The 25,658-nt window shown below is 37.3% G+C and overlaps 1 protein-coding gene across 1 annotated transcript; it reads left to right on the top strand.

Annotated features, from left to right (window-relative positions):
* Positions 1 to 23,070, top strand: ralaa (v-ral simian leukemia viral oncogene homolog Aa (ras related)). The gene is made up of 5 exons (XM_034000254.3): positions 1 to 207; positions 14,207 to 14,373; positions 16,056 to 16,264; positions 18,217 to 18,391; positions 18,856 to 23,070. Exons 2-5 carry the CDS (start codon positions 14,260 to 14,262, stop codon positions 18,976 to 18,978), a joined length of 621 nt encoding a protein of 206 aa, XP_033856145.1. The 5' UTR covers positions 1 to 207; positions 14,207 to 14,259; the 3' UTR covers positions 18,979 to 23,070.
* The last annotated feature ends 2,588 nt before the right edge of the window (positions 23,071 to 25,658 follow it).

A 25,658-nucleotide genomic window follows, 5' to 3' on the forward strand; every position in this document is an offset into this window, starting at 1 on the left:
TACGCGATGACATCATCAAGTCGTTGCAGTCCACACCCTTTCGCCATATTTCCAGACCAACACACAGAGAAAGGGGAGAGGTTAGAAATTAATGTTGTTGAAGGCACAGACATCACCCGGACCGACTCATCAGGGAAGATCGAAAACCTGTAAACTGGAGACACACGGGGAACCAATATAAAACACACCAATTTACTATACACGCAGGTAGGCCTTGGACTTTTAATTGCAAATCCACGCTGATGCTAAGCAGTTTGTGTATTAGTGCTGAACTCCTGTGTGTGTGCCTGTGGTATTAAGGTCCGTCCCCTTGTATTTTATAACAGACTGTACAACAGATATAGTGAGTGCAGCGTGTGACTTTGAAATTGATACACACAACAAAGCGCAGGGTTAGGAGAATTGTGCGCAGTCACATCTAGTGTAGTAGTCGTACTAGTTGCTTAACCAGTTTTGTTAATAGTTATCGTCCATACAAATAAAACGGGTTTGGTTTGAGACTTCCCATATTTTATCTTTTAACGCCTATTTGTACCCTGATAACATTCTTCCCGCTTTCTAGTATGGCTGTGTTACTTATTATTGTGACCTTCACCCAGGACCGAGGGACCATAAACGTGAAAACCCTGGACTACTTCTTCTAATTAGAAATTCTACTTAAAATTAAGACACTGCTTACTAAGTTTTAAAGGTGTGGTCAGCAGACCAATACATTAGCATAATTAAATAAGCAAACGCCCAGGATTTGTTTAAAAAACAAAACAAAACAAACAAACAAACTATCATTGGCTGAAGTGACTAGGGACTTTGCATTTTCTTTGTGTGGTTAAAGTCGTGAAAAGGTGGAATAAACTATTTGTGCTCGATACGATGTAGAGTTTGGGATTATACCTGGGGATTTAGTAATGTGTCACCTCGGTGCAGCTTCATTCACACGGCTTTGATCTGACTGTGATCAAATTCAGGCATAACTGACCACGATACGTTTTTTGGATATAAACTTTGCTAAGGTAATAGGACACTGTATTGGTTATAAATCCATTTTATCTGCTGTGTAATTCTTTCTTGTGTGTTTGTAATAATTAAATATCTATTTAAGTGTTTATTGTCTGAGTTCTGTGTTCGGAGAAGCTTAGTGCAGTCCTGCACCACACCCACAGCACACCCCTGACTGAATGGGAAAACAAGTAATCATTCTTTACCAGTAGCTACCGAATATTACGCTTTCCTAGACTTCTTACAGGGCTTTACCCTGATATAATCAGTTATTGGTATGTTTTCCATTCTTTTAATGTTGCTTTCTTCTTTCCCAGCTGGAATTACAGTTGGAGGGAGTGGAGACAGTTTTAATAGTACTGTATGTCTTTAATCGAATACTCACAGCCCAGTGATTAAGAGGTGGAAAGTCTGGCAGCATCTGCCAAGTATGCACACCACAGTCAACAGGTTCTGGAACAAAATCTGTATATTAGTGTTTGTGCCATGAAGTCATTGGATTCTCTCTTTCACAGCTGTCTCTGATAATTCCTTTTCTCAAGGGACATGTAAGCACCATAGTGCATATGGATTAAATACAAATGTGTGATGTACATTGGAGTTCTGAAAGCTAAATTGAAAGGGGATTGTTCCTGTTGATAGGGGATTATCTTGTTGCCCATCTCAGTATGTTTAAACAAAAGCCTTTCCTCTGTCCATTCTGTACTCCAGTTGCAGTTGGGTTGCTCTCATTTTTTAATTTAGGGGCAGTAGTTAGGTGGGGTACTGGTTTATAGACAGTACTGGGTATTGCATTGTATCCTTGTAGTTCAAGTTCTGGCTGCTAACTGTGACAGGCTGTTTAAATGGTGTTAAAATAAGTGTGTCAACCACAAGCTGTGGAGAAATTGTTCTTAACTGTATTAGTAAGGATTTATCCAATCCTTCTTCTGTAATGTCATCCAGAGTAATAGGGAATTTAAACACAACATAATTCTTAAAAAAAATAAATAAATAAATAAAAATAATTTAAGAAACCTCCTGGGATAAGTGTGCAGTGGGTTAGAACGAGAAATCAATGATATTTCAAAGACACTCATCAGCAAGATGCAATTAGAGGGTTAGCTAATCTGTATTAATAGCATATAAAAGGATTGAACCTGCTTTGTGACCTTTTACTGTAACCTCTTTAAAGCTCCCGAAAAGAGGCTTCTCAGTGCCCAGGTCATTGCTACAGTTGTCCAGTTTACGCTGTGCAGCTGAAAGAGACTGCCTGCTGTTCAGACAGTTCAATCTTTTTGATTTCTTGGTGGCTGGTCTTGATTGCTTGCTGAGACAAGGCAGGTATTCTAGCATATGACATGTCTCCAGTGTAAGAGATATCTCATTTGGATGCTTCATGATGTGCATTAATCTGCTAGATAGGTTGGATAATGTACTCTTCTACAAAACAAGACAGTTCTAATTTAAAAAAAAAAAAAATGGTCTGAACAGATTGATTGTTGCTGAAAAGAAATGTTCCAAGGTTTTGCTGTGCTATTTGATGTTCAGTCCATTGGATGTTAAACTAGATGAAAGATCTCGTATCATATCTCCCATCTATGAATAAATAGCACTGTAACCATCTGAGCCTGTTTTTTATAAAATGCTGCTTGCTCAACCAGATTGTAAAGAATTAATCCTTCCCGTAAGGTTTATAGATTCAGATTTTTATGATTTCCACTTCATATCCTCAAAGAAACTGACTTCTTGTCCCCTGCTACATGTAGAATGCATATCCTTGGTTATGGGCATAAAGTTGCGTTGCCCATACATAACTACTGTGTCAGTCAGTTCAGTGCAGATTTATGATACTGAAGGCTCTCATTTTACATGTACTGCCAGGGGTAAAGGGGTAACTTTGCCCTCCAACCAGTGTTAATTGGACCAGGCTCATAGTTAGAGCTAATCTCCTTTTTGTTTTTGTTTTGCACTGCTTGCAGTTATGGGGTACACAGGAAATACAATGCTTAACAGCTGTTGGTTAATCAAGTTCAGAAATTTCTCAAAATATAACAAAACCCCTGGAGTTAAAGATCCAGTAACATAGCTTAACCTTCAAAAGGATAAATAAAGGCAAAAGCTAACCTAAAAGATAAGGTCTAGTCTGCATATACTGTATGCTAGTTCAAGCAAAATACATTGTATTTTTGTAACCCTAATTATAATAATACACATTTAAAAGAGAAACGTTTAATGCAAATTTGTGTTTTTTTTTATTTTGCTTCCACAATATGCAAAAAATATACTTTTAGGGACATTTTACAGAGTTCGTTGATATTTTCATGATTTGAAATGTGTGTTTGTAAGTCTTGTTTTCTATTACAGTGATGTTAGGAACAGGGCACTAGATGACATCAGCTCACAACCATAGTGGCCTTGGAATTTAAGGCAGTGGATACAGTGACTGCGACTGTTGCAGTACATGTTTATGAAGCAGTTTATAATTCTGAAAAAGTACTGAGATTTATTTCAAGTGATCAGGGAAGATGCAGGAAACAGCATTGGATTCTTAACTGGTGCTAGAAAAACTGGTGCTAGAAAGGCATAGGGCAGGGGACACTGCAGGTTTTGAACTAGCCTCCAAAATATGACAGACCTCACAAATGAACTCAATTAAACAATATTGATTTAAAAAAAAAAAACAAGGCTAAGCTTCCTGTGGTTTACAAGGTCTTGTTTTGATTAAACAAATTAAAATGACAACTGTGCCTTCAAGTTGGATTATTTATGAAATGAGTGGCTGCTCAAGCAGTGTGTAATTCTGTTGCTTGTACAGTAATTGGATTTGAACAAATAAAGGAATTATTCTTGCTATTTCCTGATTGTATTGCACTGACTGAGTTGTGTGTGTGTGGGTGGTAAACTGCATCTTACTGTATGCGTCTTATTTAAACAATATGTTTTCTGTTTTTTTAACCATTTACTGTACCTCGTTATAGTAGTTTCAGAAGATGGCTGGATTTCCCGTAAAATGTGGTGTAAGTGGGAAGAGAGAACCTTTTTCATTTTCGGTTTTGCTTTCTCTGCTATAACAGAGCTTGTACTGTTCATTCATAAGCACATACAGCCACTGCAACTTGTCACAGAGAATGGGCCTTTTCGGGCACACAGGTATCAAGCAGGTTGTGGGGAGGGAGCTTGTGTCCATTTCTGAAGCCTCATTCATGCGAAGTGCCAGGGTACTGTTGATAGTTGGGGAATACTATGCCCTTAACAGTCTCAACAGAAAGAAGTAAAAAAATAATGAATTGTTCAGGATTTGCAGGAAGATGTACTGCATAGTCATGACTGCCTATTTGTATTTGTCGTAAAAGGGCACAATTTGAAAAAATAAATAAATAAAGCGTTACTGTATTCTACAGTGTAAACATAAAAAAAAGGTATTACAGTATTTACTTTTCTGGGTTAAGAGTATTTAATAACATTAGCCTTTATTTAAATATACGAGGAGGAAGTGCTGAATTTCTCATCTGGTTCAGAGAAGAGTATATAGAAACCTGGCCCTCAGACCATTTACTTACTTGTTTAGTTGTCTGTTTGTCTCCTTTTTGCTTTTGCCCTGGACGTTATGGTTTCCCCTCTTCACTGCCTGGTGTGTGAACAGGAGAAGCTTGACCTGTTTACTGTGCAGCTACTGTACTTCAAACATCTGCTCCTGGATCAGTAACAGCATGTAGGATACTGTGGCATCAGGTCTGGTTTACACATCATCAGAGTGGGCAATCCCCATGGCAGTGCACTCGGACCGTCTTGGAACATTTGCCAAAATGATTTTAGTTTCTCAAAACATTGAGGACTACTATGTCCATTTCATTATATTTATAGTTGAAGTTCTATATTCCAGTATGTCTGTTTTACTTCTCTGTAGGTTGTTGGTCAATATGGAATACGCATGCAGCTTCTATTATTAAACACCTCGGGTATAGAGCTCCCGGCCTGGGGATTTTGTCATGAAACTTGGTATTAACATGTTGTATCCTATTGAGGGAATTTTGGGGATTTAGATGGGCCATTGTCTGTAAATCAGTCCATCTGTAAGTCACACTTAGAGTTTTGCTTAAACAGTATCTGGAGAACCACTTCCAACTGTCAAGAAACTTGGTATTGACATTATTTTGCATAAGCTATTAAGTATCAGATTCTGTAGATGTACAGCTTTGGCCAAAAGTGTTGCATCCCGGGTAGGAGTGCCAGTGTGAAAGGGGCTTGACATATCTTTCTGCTTCAAAGCCACTAAAATAGTAGTTCCATTCATCCATAATGCTCAGAATGATAGAAAGCCTCATATCTAACATTGCTTCTACGTTGTATTTAGCCAATCGTCTCCCTACAGCACCTCTCTACAGTCTGAATTAGTTCCCAATCAAGAATGAACCAATTACCCTATCAACAATTAAGACACTTACCTAAAATACAGTAAAAATAACATAATAACAAATTAAATGTGACATGACGTCTCGGATTTCAGTTAACATGACAGGCGGTCTAACTAATGCATCTCCCTCGAAACGGGTTTACCAGTACAGTCGGCACTGCTTTATCGGGACAGCTCGGGAGAAGGAAAAATATCCTGAATAAGCGGCTGTTCTAATTAAACGAGAGGCAGTGAGACGACCTTAGTCACAGTTTTTTTATTCTTAATGAATAGAAAAGGAATGAAATCACATCACATTATGATTAAATGTTAAATACATAATTTAAAATGAGTCCGTGTTTTTATTCCTAAAGAAAATTAATTTGTTGTTTTTTATTTCTACATGAAATTAAAAATGAAATCACATTTTTCACAAGGCGAGGCATCGGCAATGTTGACACGCCAACTTTCTTTAAAACGGCAGCTTGAGAATACTATATCCCATTTAAACTAAGTGACGTCCCAATTAAACGACATATAGCATTGGGAAGAACAGTCTCCCAGAGTTGTATCCCATTTAAGCAGAAATCCTGATTATCAGTATCCCGATTAGGCGGCGTTGACTGTATTTAACATAGCTTTTTTATTTCCGATTGATCTGCCGCCATCTGGGAATATGTTTGTTTGCCCAGCTAAATTCCCCTCCATTTTGTATGTGGATTTTTTTAGGACCAGTGTCTAGATTGAGTGTCACTTTTGTAAAGCAAGAATGCCCTTAATATACAGCCCCCCCCCCCCCCCCCCCAAAAAAAAAAAATACAACCAAAATGCCAAATTATAGCTAAAAGTTAAATGAGTGTAAAATGTAAAAAGCGTGACCCTAGACATCTTTTTTAGGGATGCGCTTTTGGTAAAGTTTTATGAACGTTTAAACTCTTTGCAATGTCAGTGTTTAAACCATATCTACACACACACTTTATATTACATTCTGATACTGACAGCCCTGGTTAGTATTTTCTAAGCAAATAAACCCTAAATAAGCAAATAACATTTTAACATCGCAAAGACTTAACTACAAAGTAAAAAAAAAAACAAAAAAAAAAAAATCAAAAAAACACCTACACATCAAAGTATTGAAATATTTACTTTTATGGTTGTAATTAGTTGCTAGTGAAGATATAACATAACTGTTGAACACAGAAGCGTACAGTTGTTCCTTTAGCCAGAACAGCCTAATGGCAATTTTCTTTAATTTGGATAATACGATTCCCTTTGAATTTGGGCGTAGTGCACTACTGTATCATCAGAGCAAAACTTGTTGATTTCTCATTAAGGGAAAGCAGAAGTTGTTGAAACTACCTGACAGGGAGAAGCAAGTTGAGTGTTGCAGTATCCAACTGAATTGTTTTTGAAAGCATGGATGATTTCTTCATCAGGGACACTGTGTTAGTATTCAACAATTAAAAAAAATAACTGCTGAAATTTGTTAACTTATGGCACAATGGTACCCAGATTCAAAAAGTTTACATCTAATAGTTCCTTTTATATTTGTGCCAAAATCAGTCTGCACAGATTTGCTGTTGGTTGAGAAAAAAATCATTAAACACTCTGAATTTTCTTTTTAAAAATGTTAATGACCAGAGACAATTTAAGATATAGTAACATGACTTGATTAGTTACACATCGCTGCTATGAAATGTAGGCAAATTCTAGCCAGACAGCTAGCGCAGCATTCAGAACAACAACAATGTTGCAATGTTTCTGTACCCCTTCATGTGTTTTTGGGGGACAGGGGTTTGTAAAGTTTTCTGGCTTAGCATTAACTGGTTTGGTCACTCGACCTCTGATTCAACAAAGCCAGTGTAAACCATTAAACTGAATTCCCTTTGACACAGTTGAAATGTTAAGATTTAACATTTGAGAAACAAAGAAATAACCCAGCATGCCTGTCTGAGTGGATTGGCTTCAAATTCCTTACAGTATGTTGCTGTGATTTGAGAGGCAAGTTTGAAGTGAGTACCTGAACATGCTGTACAGTGATGACTGATTCCCTTCACAGTCATTTGGAAAGATAATATTGTCCACTAAGATCCACCCCTAAAGGGCCACCACTGAGTTTAATACACCTGTTTTAATATTCATTACAGTAAATTAATTCACATTTTCTACATGTTCAGGTAAAGCATTACTGTAGTTCAAACATTTTGAGTTCAGACAAGAATCATGAATGTGAAGTTTCCTTTTTTATATGGAATCTTATGTTTTCTCTATGAAGTGAAGGTTTGACTTTGCCCTTATTGTATTCTAGGAGTAATCTTTTTTTTTTTTTTTTTTCAAGCAAATTATCACTGTAGTAGTACAAATCTTTTTAGCAAAATATTACTTTTGCAGTACAACACTAATTGGTGTTTCATTTCTTTCAGATTTACTGTATCCCTGCAGTGCTGCAATTTCACAACTGCTTTTGTTAATTTTTTGCAGCATAAAAACAGGTTTTTAGTGAACATGTGTAGTATAGAGTTTATAACAAAACGCATTGCTTTTGTCGTTGCTGTGCTGTGTTGTACGTATTGCTATCTAATCATCACTAAATCTGCTGGGTCATCTGTGTTTCAATCAAACATTTGTAGTGGCAGGCAAGTCACATGTTTTGATTGGCTCACTGACACCTCATGTTAGTGCTTGCTCTTAGGGCATCAACAACTTTGATTTCAGTATCCATGACAAGCCCTATGGGCTTGCATCCCCCTTAACACCACCAGGGCATGAAATAACCGGCGGCAATTGCCGCAGTGCCTCTCAAATAAAAAAAAAATTAAAAACTTTCAGCAAAATTTGCCGCTGGTGTCCATCAGCACCAGCACATCTGATCTACAACCCATTCACAAACTTGCTCAGTGTCAACTGGCCCATTCTGTCATAATTCAGTTTAATTCTGTCTAATCTCATCCTGCAAGAAAATGATTCCTTATCATAATATATTATTGTTGTCATTCTTTTTACTGTGCACCTCCCAGCACTAATACTGTATCTTTGGTTAATCAACGGCAACAGGGAGGGACGCTGTTAGACTAAGCTAAATATGACCGCACTGTGATTTTTTTTCCATCTGTGAGCCCCATGCTAACTCAAAAACATTTAAAAAGAAAGAAGCAAGAACTGTCTTAAGCGGCAGCGAAGTGTTCTAGGATTTACCTAATGTTCAGGTAAGAAGTGGGTGCACAACAATTCGTCCCGACAATAGTAATATTAATGTGCACTCACAGTTGTCAAGTACTGCAGAAATTGGTTGTGCCTTCATATGTTAAGAGCCACTTGGGTATTTCACAAAAACATATCAAACAGCAGAGGGTTTTCAGGCCATTTCTTTAGCAGTTGCAATTTAATTTATTTTCGATTCTTTTCTGTCTGCTTTTTCACACACACGTGAATATCCTTCAAATAATGTAGACCTATATTTAAATGTCCTTTAATTTACAACTTAGTAAAAAAAAAAAAGAAACCCATATAACGTATACCACATTACACATAACATATTGTATGATCATATATGGTATAAGGAAATCTGATTTCTGTGCTTTCAAATTGCAATACTTTTTAAAACGCAAAGGTGCAATACACATTCTAACTCCTTTCATGTCTTCAGTGTAAATAAATTGCTAATTTTATATAGACATTTCAATGACTGTTGCTGTTTTGTAATTCAGTGTAATTCCCCCCCAAAACACCAATGCTTAATGACAATAGGTAGATAATTATTAGTTTTGCTCAAAAACAAAATTTTAAAAAAACTGAGCAAGTAGCTATGACATGGTTCAAACAGCAGCTCCCTGCGTTATGAAACAAGTACGAGAGATAACATTAATAGTGAACGAAACACAATCTTGAAGTGCATCCATTTCTGTTTTCGTTTATTTTTGTGTAACACATTCACTGCCTTACTGTACAGCTTTTCAACTAGTAAAACGTGTGCTTTCACGAAAGGGCTTAGAATGTGTATGCTTTAAAATAGCATGTCCAGCAATGCACCATAACAAAACTGTATCCTTTACAACTGTACATTTCAAGAACTGTGAGACTATATAAAATCTCTCAAATGTGAACAGCTAACATTATGTACATCCAGCTGTTCATGATTGTGATGCAGAGCACTCTATTGCCTGATGAAGTTTATTTCAAGTTTTGTGTTTTTTTTTCCCCCAAAGGCTGCGTTGTTTGTAACAGTGGTTAGCAAACTACAGTTGCGCAAACACTGCAGACCGAACTCAAAAAATATGTAATCCATATATTTGACCACTCAGTTGACCACTGTAATTATTAAACTCCAGCCATGGGTAAGTCTTCAGCCAGTTTGCCTGAAAATTTAACTTTCCTTTCACTGACATCACTAAGGCTGTATTTTTTTCACGGTGAGCATGAATTAAAACTAATGCCATGTAATAACACCCAAATCTCATTTTCTGAAAATACTATTTTTAGCATTTAAAAATGCACTGAACGTTCGCTTCACCAGCGGACAATATGCTATATGCAATCCAGTTGAACTTGCTTACCCTAAATTATGAAACACATGGCATAGAGGGTTTTAAAAAAGCTTCAATACAGGACACAGACAAACGTTTTAGCTTTTGTTAACAGGTTGACCGAGTTTAGTAAAAAATACCCTTAATATTTCTTTTTTGCCAAATTACCCTCTCTTGTATTTTTTCATTATGATCGTTTGTTGTTTTTAAATTTGATTTTTTTTTTAATCCATTTGATTTTTACAATGGAAAAATGACCTGTATTTTTTTTTGTAACAATTAGTGTGTGAATCAAACATTGATTTGTGTTTGTTTGAATTAAAATGTCATCAGCATAATAGGCTGTCTGTATTTATTTGTTGTTTTACGAATGAGTATGAAATCGCTTTGGTGCACTTGGGTTGGATTTATGTTTTGCCTTTTTGCCCCTTAGAACTGCCTTGGTGCCCCTGACTTTTCACACCCAACGAAGGCAACATTGCCTTGTCTTTATGCCTTGCACCACTTGTAACCATTTTATACACTGTAGGTTAAAATATTGAGTTTTTGTTTTTAGACAAAATGCAGTAAAGTATCCTGTGTGTGTATGTGTATGTGACTAATAAATAGTATTTATTTGGGTCAAAATGACATATAAAATAAAAGTAAGTAAAAGCTGTTTATATTTCTTTTTTAGCAGTGAAACCGAAACGGTGTAAAATGCCCTGTACAGTAATTCCTGTTTCTACATGTTTTGAGGTCACTGTGGAAACAGGGATGGATATGATAACATAGTGGATGATGCTACTATATTTGAAACCAAGTCAATGGAAATATACCTTGTGACAATACAGTGGATGTAGTTTCCACAGTTCAGATTTGCCTAACCTGCTACTGCAACAGGTAATCCTACCTGCTCCAAGTCATCATCCACCTTAGCCAATCATCAACTACTGTACTACAGCCCTGCCTTGAGCCTGCGTGGGGATCTGTTGTCTGCTGTCTGTATTTGTAAAGCAGCACCTGCAATACTGTTCTGTTTCAGTATGATAATGTTATGAGTTGCTTTACTGTAATTGCATGTCTGCTTTTTAGGTAAAAGCGACCAAGGGGAACTTTATATAGAACTTCAGGAAGTAAATGCCAACACCCTGTTGAACATGTAAGCCTATAGTTATTCCTTTAGCCAGAACAGCCTAATGGCAATTTTCTCTAATTTTTGTATAATACGATTCCCTTTGAATTTGGGCGTAGTGCTCTACTGTATCATCAGAGCAAAACTTGTTGATTTCTCATTAAGGGAAAGCGGAAGATGGAAAGGTCTTTGAAACTACCCGACAGGGACAAGCAAGTTGAGTGCTGCAGTATCCCACTGAATTGTTTTTGAAAGCATGGATGATTTATTGATCAGGGTCGCTGTGTTAGTATTAAACAATTTAAAAAAAAGAACTGCTGAAATTTGTTAAAATGCCTAACTTATGGCATAATGGTACCCAGATTCAAAAAGTCTGCATCTAATGGTTCCTCTTATTTGTGCCAAAGTCAGTCTGCACAGATTTGCTGTTGGTTGAGAAAAAAATAACTTGCAGAATTTTAAAAACCATTAAACATACTCTGAAAAGGTTCTTTTGAAGTCTGATGGTTACCAACAAGTACTGTTGCGATCCTTTCCCATCTGTGCTCGCAATTGGGCCTGCTGGAGTGACCTTCAACTTGTCAGCCCTCTATGTGTGCTGTGTGTGCAGCGCTGCATGTAACAAACTGTCCAATCTGGCAACCTATGGAGCCAAAACAGGATTAGAAACTAACAATATTGTGCTACTAGTCCAAAGGACTAGTACCTTTTGAAACTTGCTCATCCTTATGTGAAGTGCCTAAGTTGGAATCAACAACAACAGTTGGGGTTCCTAAAAATAGGCTTAGGTTTTATTTTGCTAAAAAATAAACACCGTTATAATTTATTATTTTTTTAAACAAAGCACCTTCGTAAACACTCATACAGATCGATCAATCACCTGTTTGCACCTCGTTACTGAGCAATTAACTGTACTGTGTGCTGAGAAACTGACACTGACAGCACCAGACCGGACAGAGGAAAACATTCTCATCTGTGTTACCTTGCCAACCATGAAGCTCCGCCTGAAACTGACACCGATGACACAAGTAAAATGTTTATTTGATTGTACATTACATGTGTTGCTATTTACAAAAATGCTGGCTGACTATGAATTACTATCTACAATAATTAATGTACTCGCGTACACATGCGGCCTTCACTAAAGTCCCAATTTAAAGACAGTACATTTCACTGTAGCCCTCGGGATGAAATTGTCAGCTAGGTGGCTATTTTTGGGTTGATATGTAAATAAGCTATGCGTTTTTGAACATTACTAGTGAAATTTTGTGAATGTGGTTTCCATGCGCAGAGAAATTTTGTGAAAATGTGGTTTCCATGCGCAGAGAACTGGTAAACGAGTGAATCTAAGCTGCTGTAATAAAGCAAAATACCTTGTGCCTGGTTGGTTATTTTACTGCTCTTGCCCAAATTGTTTATCAGATGTAGTGAATACTGTTCATCTAATTTATCTTGCGACTCATTAATTAAAAAAAAAAAAACTTGGAGGTATAAAATATAACTGTCCAACAGGTACTGCAGATCACCATGGCTAAAACCGGTGGAGACGTTATATATATTTCCCTTTCATTCAGGCAATACAGCATATAGGGGGATCAGGTGATGCTGCGTATACTACCTGGCTCAAAGCCCTACTCATCCGGACGGCTGAAAGCTGCTGAGGAAGCATTTAACACCACGCTTGGGCAAATACGGGTAGTGGGCACTTGAAAGGGAGGTGGCGGATACTGATGAAACGGACTGAAGTTCAGCATTAGTTTGTTCCCAAAATTGCCACTGCCTGCTGTATCCTGCAGAAACTCTTAACAACAAAATGAGGTGTTCAGGAATCAGTGGTTGCCCGTGAGACAGATGGGGAAGGTTACCATTATTGCCAAGTCAAAAAGCTGCACTGCCTTTCAAAACAAGCTCAAAACAAGCAAACCCATGTTAGAGTATGGATCCCAGGGTGTCAGCTTCAACAACATTACTGGGGAGTTGGTTCCATACCCTCACAATTCTCTGTGTAAAAAAGTGCCTCCTATTTTCTGCTCTGAATGCCCCTTTATCTAATCTCCATTTGTGACCCCTGGTCCGTGTTTCTTTTTTCAGGTCAAAAAAGGCCCCTGGGTGGACATTGTCTATACCTTTTAGGATTTTGAATGTTTGAATCAGATCGCCGCATAGTCTTCTTTGTTCAAGACTGAATAGATTCATTTCTTTTAGCCAAAATTCCTCAAAACCGATGTGTGAGACTGACCAACAGTTACAGGAAAATCTTAGTTGAAGTCGTTGCTGCTCAAGGGGGTGCCACCAGTTACGACTCTAAAGGTTCACATACTTTTTCACACATGGATATTGAATGTTGAATCATTTGTGGATAAATAAATGTTGAAAAAGTATCATGTTTATGTGTCATTTGTTTAATCAGGTTATCTTTATCTATTATTAGGACTTAGATTAAGATCTAATAACATTTTAGGTTTGAAATATTTGAAATGTGAAAATCCTAAGGTGTTCACAAACTTGTTCTCGGCACTGTCCTTCATGCAGTGTGCAGATGTGATTCCCATCCTCTCAAGTCTAAACAGACAATCAAGTTCTTTCCTTTTTTATCCTATTTTTTGCGATTTTGTTGTGCGACAACTAGAATTGACCAATCAGAGAACAGCTTTAATGCATGTGGTCCAGCATGGTGAAGCAGTATCCAAAATGACGGAGGAAACTAATATGCCGTTGAAAAAATACCCAGAGCTTTGACAAATGTCATCACAATTATAAAGATACAGATTTGAAAGACAATCTATGGGAGTCCATTTCAAAGGAACTTGATAAGCCTGGTATGTGTGGTTTATTGCCATATGTGTTGAAATACCATCAGAGAAGACACTCGTAATTTCCACATCATGTTGACAAATATGTACCAGTCTTGATCATAGTTTTGTCAGTAGCAATTAACAGTTGTATTGATCTGGCAGTTTTCAAACCCGTCACGTAGCCTGTGTCACTCTGGGAACATCTGCACATAAACTTGTGGACATACAGCACCTTGTTTCAGCTTCAAGTTGTAGTTGTAAGCCTTTGAATGTTGCAGGTGGTAACATCCTGAGCCTCCAGTGTGTAGAATGAAATATTTTATATTTGTATTTATTTTTTGTCTATTGTGTTTAGAATTAAAAGGTCTGTGTGGTTTGTGACACTGTTATCTTTTACTTTCAGACACTTCCATCCCTACTCGATTCCTATTAGAAGCAATACATCTCTTCTCCAAGATGGCAGCTAACAAGCCTAAAGGACAGAACTCCCTGGTTTTACACAAAGTGATCATGGTCGGGAGTGGGGGTGTAGGAAAATCAGCGTTAACGCTCCAGTTCATGTATGATGAGGTATGACGGGCTACATTGTAATTGTTTTGTTAGTTATCGAGGGGGGGGGGGGGGGGGGAGGGGTTACAGTAGCATGTTTTGCTCTGTGCTGTGTAAATGGACTTTAATGGGAAGTATTGCAACCATTTTTTAAAAACAGTTTTATTACTACATTAGCTTAACAAAGTCCCCTCATTGTTTACAGCACATGTAGTCCTTTTTTCTTTATGTAGTCAGTTCTCAAACAGTCACCTGTATTGCAAGGATCCCACCTTCAAGTTATATCCTTCATGCATACTTTGTGGCTACAGGAGGGTAAACAGAGAGCTTCTGATTCTCAGCTATCTCTCAATAATAGAATTTCCTTTTTTTTATCAAGTGTTGCATATGCGATTTTAACAAACAAACTAAATGTGATTAAACATTGCTCCATGGGCTCTCTATACTGTTGTGTAATAGCTCCTGATGCGAGTTCTCTTTGTCTCCTATAATCCTCTGTATGCTGTTTTGGTGCTCATTTAGTAATAGCAGCAAACTAAAATATATTTGCTGGCTGCCATATAGTGTGCGTGAATCGTAAAGCGTGAGTGAAAAGAACATGGGTCTGTAGAATCCTAGTTGATGGTTTCTTCCTAGTACCAGCAGGCGGGACTAGATGTTGAAAGGTCCCTTTTTGTATGATTTATTTGGACAAGACCTCAGATAATGCAGGCACAGATAATGCTTGTGGTTTCTGTAATGTTTTGTGTTTTAAATGTTTACATCCTGGAATCATTTTAAACTTTTGTCTTAGCTGCACAAATGTCTTGAATATTGCTGGGTTCTGGGTTTAGTAACTTTAAATGATGTCTTTGAAAGCAATATAAAGACCCCCAATATGTTGTGTTTTTTTTTAGTTTTTTTTTTTAATAAGAACTAAAACTCGGATCGCCAGTATTTGTATGTAAAAGCTCCATACAGCAAACAGGAGGGGGAAGCAATAAACTTTAGGTGGGGCGGGATCTAATCTGCACAGATCTGACTTGCTAGTTTCCCAGCAACAGAGAATCAATCAAGCAAATTAGCTACTAGTGCACACAAGTGACAATGGCGTTGTTTGCTGCAGGAAATTTAATTTTGTAAACTACTGTATATGGCATGTTCAGTAACTTTGAACATGCCATATACTGACTGTTTGAAAAACTGTAAGAAAGATAATGTTGTTGCAGGGGGGTTCTTGGTGTTGCCTCCACGGATGTCATTGAAAACAAATCCCACATACTACAGTACAGACATGTTCCAAAGACGTTTGATAAAGACCTATGGCTGACTAGTGTAACAAAGTGCAAGGATGTAAACCAAAAATGACAGAAACATAGGCAAATATAGTGAGTAAATATAACAATATTTGTACCAATACCAACAGCTGTTATACCACAATATTATAAAAATGAGAACTGTTTTAAATAGTTATACTAGGGTTGTCTACAGTGCTGAATGAGACCAGAGGAAATTAGCTTGAGTGTAGAGTACGCATACAAGCACTGTAGAAGTCAGTAGGTTTTCAGTGATGGTATGAGCGCACAATAAAACAGTAATTCAGCAGAATATGCGTCTCCACTAAGGCATAAGGAACTCAAAACTGACAGCAATATCATAAACCTTAACTGTGCCTTTTGCTTGTGGTGATTTGCAATAGACCATCAGTATTTTTGAATTCCTAGTTTGTGGAAGACTATGAGCCTACCAAAGCAGACAGCTACAGGAAGAAAGTGGTGCTGGATGGGGAGGAAGTGCAGATTGACATTCTGGACACTGCTGGACAAGAGGACTATGCTGCTATCAGAGACAACTACTTTAGGAGCGGGGAGGGCTTCCTCTGTGTCTTCTCCATCACAGAGCTCGAGTCCTTTGCAGCTACGGCAGATTTCAGGTACAGCCAACTGGAACACTCACTTTTTTATTATGACCCATCGCAGAGGTGCTTGACTGTGCGTATGTCACACCTTAGAATCTTGGATACATCTGGAGAACAGCTTTTCCGTATAAATCAGAAAATAGCTCTGTGTAATTTGTAATAGGAGGTGTACAACCTTTACTCCTTTACAGAGGTGCCTGCCATATTATCAATTTTGATGACCTTACTGTGAATGTAAAATGAAATATAAAATCAAACTGAGGAAGCAGAGAGATATGGTAATTAAGAGCTATAGGTATTAACATTTTAAACGGTTGGTAATTCATTACAATGTTAAACTGTCGTATTTAGTAGTAGTATTTATTTCTTAGCAGACGCCTTTATCCATGGCGACTTACAATTGTTACAAGATATCACTTTATTTTTTACATACAATTAAATTATTTTTACATACAATTACCCATTTATACAGTTGGGTTTTTAGTGGAGCAATCTAGGTAAAGTACCTTGCTCAAGGGTACAGCAGCAGTGTCCCCTGAACCCACGACCCTCCGGTCAAGAGTCCAGAGCCCTAACCACTACTCCACACTGCTGCACTACTCCAAACTGTAATGTTTCATAACCAAAAACTTTGCCCACAAGTAAACACATAGTGAATATTGCACATTGAATCAATCCTGCTGCTGGTATTACAAAGTTCCGTGGGTCAGTTCCCTTAGTTGTGTGATGTGATTTATGGGAGCTAGAACACATATCGCACACAGACATCTACCACTGACGACTGGTTGCTGGGCAATTTCTGCTCCCTTGTAACTTGACTGTAATTATGCTTGACTTTGATTTCCTTATCCCCTACATGATTAGTTGAAGGGATCAGCTTCTATTGAGTAGAAAGGGGATTAAAGGACACTTCAGACCCTGTTAGGTGGCAGATATTGTAGAATTGGTGATGGGAAGAGAAAAGAAAGGGTTTTTTGGGGTTCTTTTTGGCCAGTATTCTTTCAATTGGCAATCCCATCATTTACCAAATCCAGCTTTTATGTAAGGTGATTTTTTGTGGATACTTTTTTTTTTCTTTTCTCTGCAAAGGCCTACATGGAAGTTTCTGCCACTGCCATAACTACAGTATATTTAATAAATATGTTGGCACCATATTTTTAATCCAAAATATACTTGGTTTTAAAATGCCAGGAATCATCATCTGTTTTTCACCTTGTGTCTAATTAATGAGCTTATTATAAGTGCTCTTTAATTACTCTCAGAATAATACTACCGCTACAAAAGTAGGACACTAAATTTCTCAAACTGGGTTAATAAATGTTCATTCTTGTGATTGTTTGTTTGTTTGTTTGTTTGTTTGTTTGTTTGTTTGATTTTGCATTGTTTTTATAGACAATTAAGAGTTTTGAACATGTCTGCTGTTATGACATGTAACACATATGTTAGTCTTCTATATGATGCTAATAGCTTGTTGGATTGAAGAGAGATTTTATAAAGCTACTGTATAGCTGGTCAGACCCTAAGAAATACCACCTTCTTGTTTGATGGTTAAACTCTCAGACTTTAACTATTGGGATGGAGCCAGCTTGAATGCAGTCATAACAAACAAGGGTTGACATTTTATGCGTATATTAGTGTCTTAGCGGAGCCTGTCCATTGTGAATATTGAATCGAGAAAGCTCACGTTATCACATCGGTCACTGCATGTATAATTGTACCATGTTAAGTTTCCTATCTATGTATGTAGTTTTATTTGTAATGCTAAAACATTTCAGTCTTGGCAGGGCTACATCTTATACCCCATAGAGTTCACAAGAACAATAAAAAAAATTTAGAAATATATAATAATTGTGACTGAAAGGGTTATTGTTCCAGCCACTGCACTCATGTTTCAGCTAGTACCTTCATCGGTGTACAGTATACTGTGTTTTGTAGTTGTGGGTGAATTTTCTTATTTATTCCTGCAGAGAGCAGATCTTGAGAGTGAAGGAGGATGAAAATGTCCCTTTCTTGCTGGTGGGCAACAAGTCAGATTTGGAAGACAAGAGACAGGTCTCTGTGGAAGAAGCAAAAACACGGGCTGAGCAGTGGAGCGTAAACTATGTGGAAACATCTGCAAAAACACGAGCCAATGTGGACAAGGTAATGAGAGAACTTGCAATGTTTCCATGTACCCAAAAACAGTAATAAATCAATCACCTTGTTTTGAGTGGACTCGGGTTACTATAAAGCAACACAAAACCTGTTAATTGTATTGCAAGTTTCAAAGGTTCTGCATCTTAATGTGATGACTTTCGATTTACTCTTCATATCCAATCTGCTGCATTAAACTGTGCCTGAGCTAAGTGGGAGGATGCTGAGAGCATGGAAGGTGAACGTCAGTCATATTCAACTGTATAATTTACATCCAACAGCAAATGGCAAAGCCTCTGAAACTTGCTTTACATTTTACAGATTTCATTACATTACAATGAAAAACTTAGTGCTCAATTTTTATTAGGTCATTTTGGACACTCGTCGAAAGCCCTTCTGACAAGGTAGATTGCAACCATTTCTGATTTTAAAAGCTTTTCTTTTTTAGTTTTGATCTTTTCTTCTTCTTTCAGGTGTTCTTTGATTTAATGAGAGAGGTCCGCGCACGGAAAATGGAAGACAGCAAAGAAAAGAATGGAAAGAAGAAGAGGAAAAGCCTTGCCAACAGAATCCGAGATAGATGTTGCATTTTATAATGGCAGGGTCACGTCTTCTGTTATAAATGTTGCATTTTATAATGGCAGGGTCACGTCTTCTGTTATAAATGTTGCATTTTATAATGGCAGGGTTACGTCTTCTGTTATAGATGTTGCATTTTATAATTGCCCTAACGAAGCAACCCAGTTTGTTAGCAGGCCTGTCAAAAGGCTTGAGGAAGTGAATTAACACATACAGTTTTTTTGGGGGGGATACATCTACACATTGCTTAAACATACACAAAAAAAGCATAAATTCGGAACTACGGGAGGCAAAGTCTCTCAAATGTTTCATGTGGTGCCAGTAAAGGATCACAGTGAACATGTTATCATGAATTCCTTTCTTCCCGACTAGGGGTACTTTGACATAACACTCACAGATCAGGCAATGTCTTTCTTATTCACTGGAAGCCACAGGATTTCTTTCACAGACACTTTTCTGTTTTTAACATCTTCTAATGCCTTGATTTTAAATTGTGAATGTCAACAGCAGTGTCCTATGCGCCTTCTGCTAATCTCAATATGCAATTTTAAGTAGCAAACCTGAGTCAGACATTGCCTTTTTTCCCCTCTATCTTTAGCTAAATTGACAGCTGCTCTAGTAACAAAAAAAGCTATTGTAAGTAAATATTTGACTGCCTTAATTTAACAGAAAACCCTATGTTGGTAGCGTGAAGTGTGACTATTTGTATGCATAAGATATTGTGAATAGGTGTTTGCAAGTAGTATTTGTATGGATTTCTAATGTGTGCCATATTCGAATAACCCGTGATCTTTATTAACAGATCTTAGTTACTGTATTTTACTGGTTGGTTCTGTTTACAGAGTGTGGACTTAATCACATTATGAAGTGCTCTTGAGGGTATCGGGTCCTCAAGGTATTAATTATTTTAAGTTAAGCTTAATTAGGTTCTATTTGAAAAAAAAAAAAAGAAAATAATAAAGTCCAAGTCCCCTAATTTGCATAGTCCAAGATATGTATGAAACTTGCAATTACTGTTGTCTTGCATTGACACAGGGACTGTTGGGGATCAATGCTTCATGCTTTGAGGCATGTTTGTGTCACTGAAGAGCTCCTGTATGTCCATCGGACAAAACATGCTTCAGGTAAACTGGAATGTTTGTGTAGACTCTCCCGCAATGTGAACTAGCCAGGTAACCTACCTGAATATATACCTGAAAAAGATGCAATGTAAAAGTGCTACAGCACTTACTTATTGTACTCTAGGGGTTTGTGAATCATTTAAAATTGTTTTTGGTGTGGTAGTTTTTTTCGTTTCACTGGTGATCCTATTGGGAACACACTTCCATAAACTGATCTTATGCAGAAGGAATAGGAAGATTTCCTACCTGCTCTACCAACAGAATTATGTTATGCTGTAAACTTTAAATAAAGAATAGCAGGGTTCCAAAAACTAAATATAGCGTTACACGTCCCCACGTGTTGCTACAACTGTTTAAATAACGTACCTGTCATTTCTTTTCATTGTTAACATCCTGACAACTTTTTACACTTGTATAAATTTAAAGTCTGTTTCAAAGCTCTTTTCAAAATGTCTGATCTAGTGTACTGGGGTTTGAGATCTATCCACTAAATCACTGCAGGAAGAAAAACACCATAAAAAGTGCTCTGGCTTTTCTGTTCCGTACCACATCATGGATCATTATGGCAGTGTTACTTGTCTGACAATGTGGGCAATAATCCTTAGACTATCTGGGCACTAGAGCAGACATTTTGAAAAGCAGTTTGAAACTAACTTTTTAAAGTTCATAAGTTTAAAAAGATGTCAGGATGTTAACAATGAGCATTTAAACAGTTGTAGCAACACGTGGGGACGGGTAATGCTATATTTTTTTGAATCCTGCTACTTACTCTTTAAATAGCAAACAAAGTGTATCTCAAGCTTCTGATTGTAAAATGTATAATTCCTAGTCCCTTATACCTTCAATGTAGTAGGCATCAAACTAAAAAGCCAGCACTTAATTTGGGAATGAGCTTGCACTGATTTTAAAATTATGAAAAAAATTATATTAAAATAAAATAAAAAAAACTCTTCTGTTGATAAGGATAACGTATGATAATTGTGATACCTTGATTCCTATGCAGATAAGACTAATTATGGTAGGATGTAGAAATGTGTTTATTTGTATTGTTTACTAGAAAGGGGCACTCATCAGGGAATGGCATTTGAACCAGGCTAAAGTAAACCATAAACCATTTAGTGTAGCTATTTAATTGACCATCTGTTTTGCAACTATAATAATTGGTGACTGCCTCGAGGTTGTAAACGAATCCCTCAATGTGTTCGTTTCATTTTTTAAAAAAGAAATGTTTATAAACTTGACCACACTTCATGGGAAGAAGCCTGTCAATCAATTCATTGTAAACTTAAACAAAAACTTTTTTTTTTTTTTAATAGTACGTGGCAAGCCTCTTTCTGTTATTGTTGAGTTCATGGAAGAGTTGCAAAATAACATGACTCATTGGAGGAGAGGCTGAGATCAAATTTTAATAATAGCAACACTACCTTCAAAGCAGCGAAGCCGTATCAAATTACAAAACAAACAAAACCTGAATGTCAGTGGATTCTCTTCCTGGATAAACAATAAAGGTTTGATTAGCATCCTAGATAAACAACTGCATTGAACTGTGATACAGACAAGTAACTGCTTTTGTCATTTTTTTTTTTTTTTGTTGTTGTTGTTGTTGTTGTTGTTGTTGTTGTTGTGTGGTAGTTCTTCACAACTGCTCTTTCCATTCATGATAACACTCACAGTGCATCTCTTATGAGATTGATGGCCAGGCATTGAAATACAAGCTTGAAATCATTCTTCTAATTTGATGAATAAGAATGTAATCATAAACTGCTCGAAACAGTTCCCATGAAGTGTGGTTCTTTTCAAAACCAAAAAATTGAGACGAGGAAATCAAATACACTAGCATCTGAGGTAAGGTTTACTGCACTTAATTTCAGTCTAGCATCTAGTTCTTAAATGGCATGTAACCCGCAATAGGTTTTGAAAAGTCTTGTTTAACAGCTAGTGACATTTGTGTAACTAAAGCCATTCTACATAGGCTGAAAAGGTGAGTATTGAACTGCTTCTGACCAGTTTCTGTAAAATTAATGCAGTAGGCAAATAAACTGTAGAACTTTTGTATGTTGGCTACAAATGTGCTTCAGGAGCAAAGAAAGAAATTAATTCCATTAACTTATTACTCATATGAAGTGTATAAAGACTTAAGTCCAACTCTGTAAGAGAAATGAACATACAGCACATATGTAGATACATAAGAATTTAAAAATAAGTGAATCCGGCGGGTCGGGGGGTGGTGGGGGTGGCATTTAGTGCAGGATCATACTGATTTTAAACCTCCCTGTAAATGTGTGTCTGTTAGTGAACTGCTACGGCCAAAGGTTTGCATCGCCCTATAGAATGAACTCATTTTGCTTCATAAAGTCAAATGAAACCTGCTGGATAATGTTGTTAACATATCGAATAACATACCGCTTTGTAGTTTTCCCATGTACTGTACTTAACGAAAAACTGACATTAAAAAATATGACATTTTGAAATCGAACATGAAATACTGCACTACTATGATGGCTTCCGGTGGACTTTTGCGATATCATTTTGTAGTTTCTTTGATTTACATGAAAAAATTCTACAATTCTAGGTGATGCAAAACTGTTGGCCATAGCTGTATGTGTGAAATATATGTGATTTTCAAAGGTTTAAGGAATTATGTCTTAAGCTTTTTGTATTTATTTAGTCTGTATTGCTTGTAGGCCTCTGTTTGCAGCTAGATGCTAATGTCTGAATTTCAATGTGAACCTTTGGGTGGTCTCTCTTTTATTAATGTTGTGCAGATGCTTTGTTGTGTAGCTCCACATTTCTTAACAATTCTGATTTAACCTAAAACCACTAATATTGTGACTTGCTGTAGCTGTGCGACCTGGGTACTGAGACGCAATGATGCTTACTGATGTACTGAACATCTCCTGTTTTTGAGGCTGATGCCCTTACCCACTCCTTTTTCATTGCTGTACTTTTTGAGAAAAAAATTAAATAAACTTCAATTTTTTTTTTTAACTTGTATTTCTTGAATAGTTGTTTCCAACAATACAGTCCCCACAACAGGATGTAATAGCAGCAGTTATTTAATGATCGGGGTATTCCACTTGCATTGTCTGTTTTTTTTTTTTTTAATCAAAGGTGTTTTTGTCTAGTTAAATTTAAGCGGTCTGCCTGGGGTAATACATTTCCATCTACAGCAAGAAACCAGTGTGTAAAGTCTTCCAAAATTAAATGGGGGCTGCAGTCATAATCTGCAACCGGACATTACACAAGTCAATGATCACCTGCGTGTGTATGTATATTAAAAAATAAGTAATTGCTAATGTAAATTAATATACCGATATCCAAGATTTCCCTTTCCATGTTTGGCCTACATTATTTTTAGATTTAGAACGTGGCCCTGACTAGAGAGGCTCTCATTAGAAAAGTTCAGCGCATGTTGAAGAGATTCTGCCCGCTAGCAATCCTAACTAGCGCTGGCGGAGTGCTGTTTGAAATCATTTTGATCTGTCTGCAGCTGATGGAAATGAATAAGTCTGATAGCAGAACCACTTTCTAGTCCATCCCAGTGGTGGAGGGTTACATGGTGTTATTTAAAGCTTTGCATTCATATCTGCTGCCGACTGCAATAAATATTGGAAATAATGTCAATCTTCTGCCATTGCTGCCACTAAGCCCTCCCTGTGAGTGGTGCACTAGGCCATGATCTCCATGCCCTCAAAATCTGGGTGTCAATGTGCTCTACATGAGAGGTAGTATTGCCTTCAACCTGCTCAAATGTGGTGTTAATTGTGTTAAAAGGAATAGAAGCTGCAATTACAGGTAAAGGAAAAGACAGATCAACCCTTTACTGATCCATGTATGATTCCTGTTTACCCAGGAGAGTAGTGCACATATCAAGTCATAGTGTTACAGTATCCTGGATCATGATTGCCACCTAGTACAATAAAATGGTACACTGCCAAATTATACTCGTAATGGCATGGTTCTAAATGTATTTATGCTTCAACTAAATAGCTTTCATGCTAATTGTTATGTTTGCATCCAGCAGTGGAAAGTGGACTTGCATACATGTTCATACTTGTGGCATTTGTCAAACATCAGTTTCTTGTATGGCTGTTTAAGAACTCCTGAGCCATTGGTTTTCTTTAACCAAAAGGTTAGGATGCTCTGTACTAGAATGTAAATGTCACATCATGCTATCCACTGGGGAATACACATTGTGGACTATTAAAGCCATTCTGTACTGTTTGCCTGGTCAAAGTAGTTCCTGACATTGCTGGCACATTAATAATGCACAGCAGCAATGCATAAATTTAGTAAATATAGAACAACACCTTGCCCAGTTGCTACTGCATTTGAAGTAAATGGATAATATTTGGCATATTGCTGCAGTGTGGGATTTTGATAGTTATTTTGTTAATCTGTCCCAGTACTTGGAGGGTAGTAAGTGTGAGGTATCTTTTTCAGGTCAGGTGCTTTTACAAATCTGCAGGAAACACACTCTGTATGCGTTTGTTCCCTCAATATAAACAAACCTAATTGCAGTTATAGATGACTAGAAATTAGTTTATTGAGAGACCTAAAGGACTTGAAATTGACACACTTCTGGGAAATTGTAAAACTATGTTAAGTGGATTTTGAGTAAATTTCCTTTTGTATTTTAATATGTCGATTTTCCTGTTTAAATGTTGTTGCTCAAGTAACTGCACAAAATGTTACCTTTTTTCTTCCTGGACTTTATGAATCATCTTTTACTGCAGACCATGTGATAATATTCAGCAACGCTCATGAATGAACGCACATTACTCATTATGCCCCTACTGGTTGCTTAATATATTATGTTGCTCAGTCTAGGTAATGCTGACATCTTAGGGTAAATGTAAGTATAGGTGCAGTGCAAGTAATTGCAGTTGCAAAATTCAAATTGCATTGCGGTCAGGCAATTATTTTGCACTGTGCCCTATCTAAGCTTAAGAGCAATGCAAATTACTCCGCACACACAAATAATGATCCGCAATTATGATAATTAGGGTCTCAATGAGCGCATCGGTTTATTTAGAGTTAGGAGTACAGAGAGCAGTAGTCACTGTATGACAGCTGTGGAGCACAAAATACAAACCAAAAAAAAATGTCAGAGGAAGGGCAGAAAGTCCTCTTGGTGCACAGAAAAAATGTTTTCTGAGAAGGAGCTGAGGGTCCTTACGGCAGAGGTCACTCAACATGAAACAGAGTTGTTTGGAAAAGCCTCAGCCAACATCAGTTATGCTAGTATCCTTAGAAAATTATATGTATTGGCCTGCCCTTTTCAGCATGACATCCAGAAATTTGCCTGAAAGGAACCAGAGGCTAAGTATTGCAGAGAGCACAGCACTTTCAAATGTGCAGGGATAGCAGTCCCTAGATTGATTGGGGTCTAGCACATCCCTCAGTTTAGCTATGATATAGTATGAGGTCAAGGACAATAACGTTTTAGCACCACATTCTCCAGCAAGCATCACCAAAAGCCAACCAGGGATTGGACTCACTAAGGAGGTAACTTCCACAACTGTCACACCACCAGATGTCAATTAAAGCTTCAAGGGAGCACCAAAACCAAGCAA

The sequence above is a fragment of the Acipenser ruthenus genome, chromosome 4 (assembly GCF_902713425.1).
Source record: "Acipenser ruthenus chromosome 4, fAciRut3.2 maternal haplotype, whole genome shotgun sequence".
Lineage (NCBI taxonomy): Eukaryota > Metazoa > Chordata > Actinopteri > Acipenseriformes > Acipenseridae > Acipenser > Acipenser ruthenus.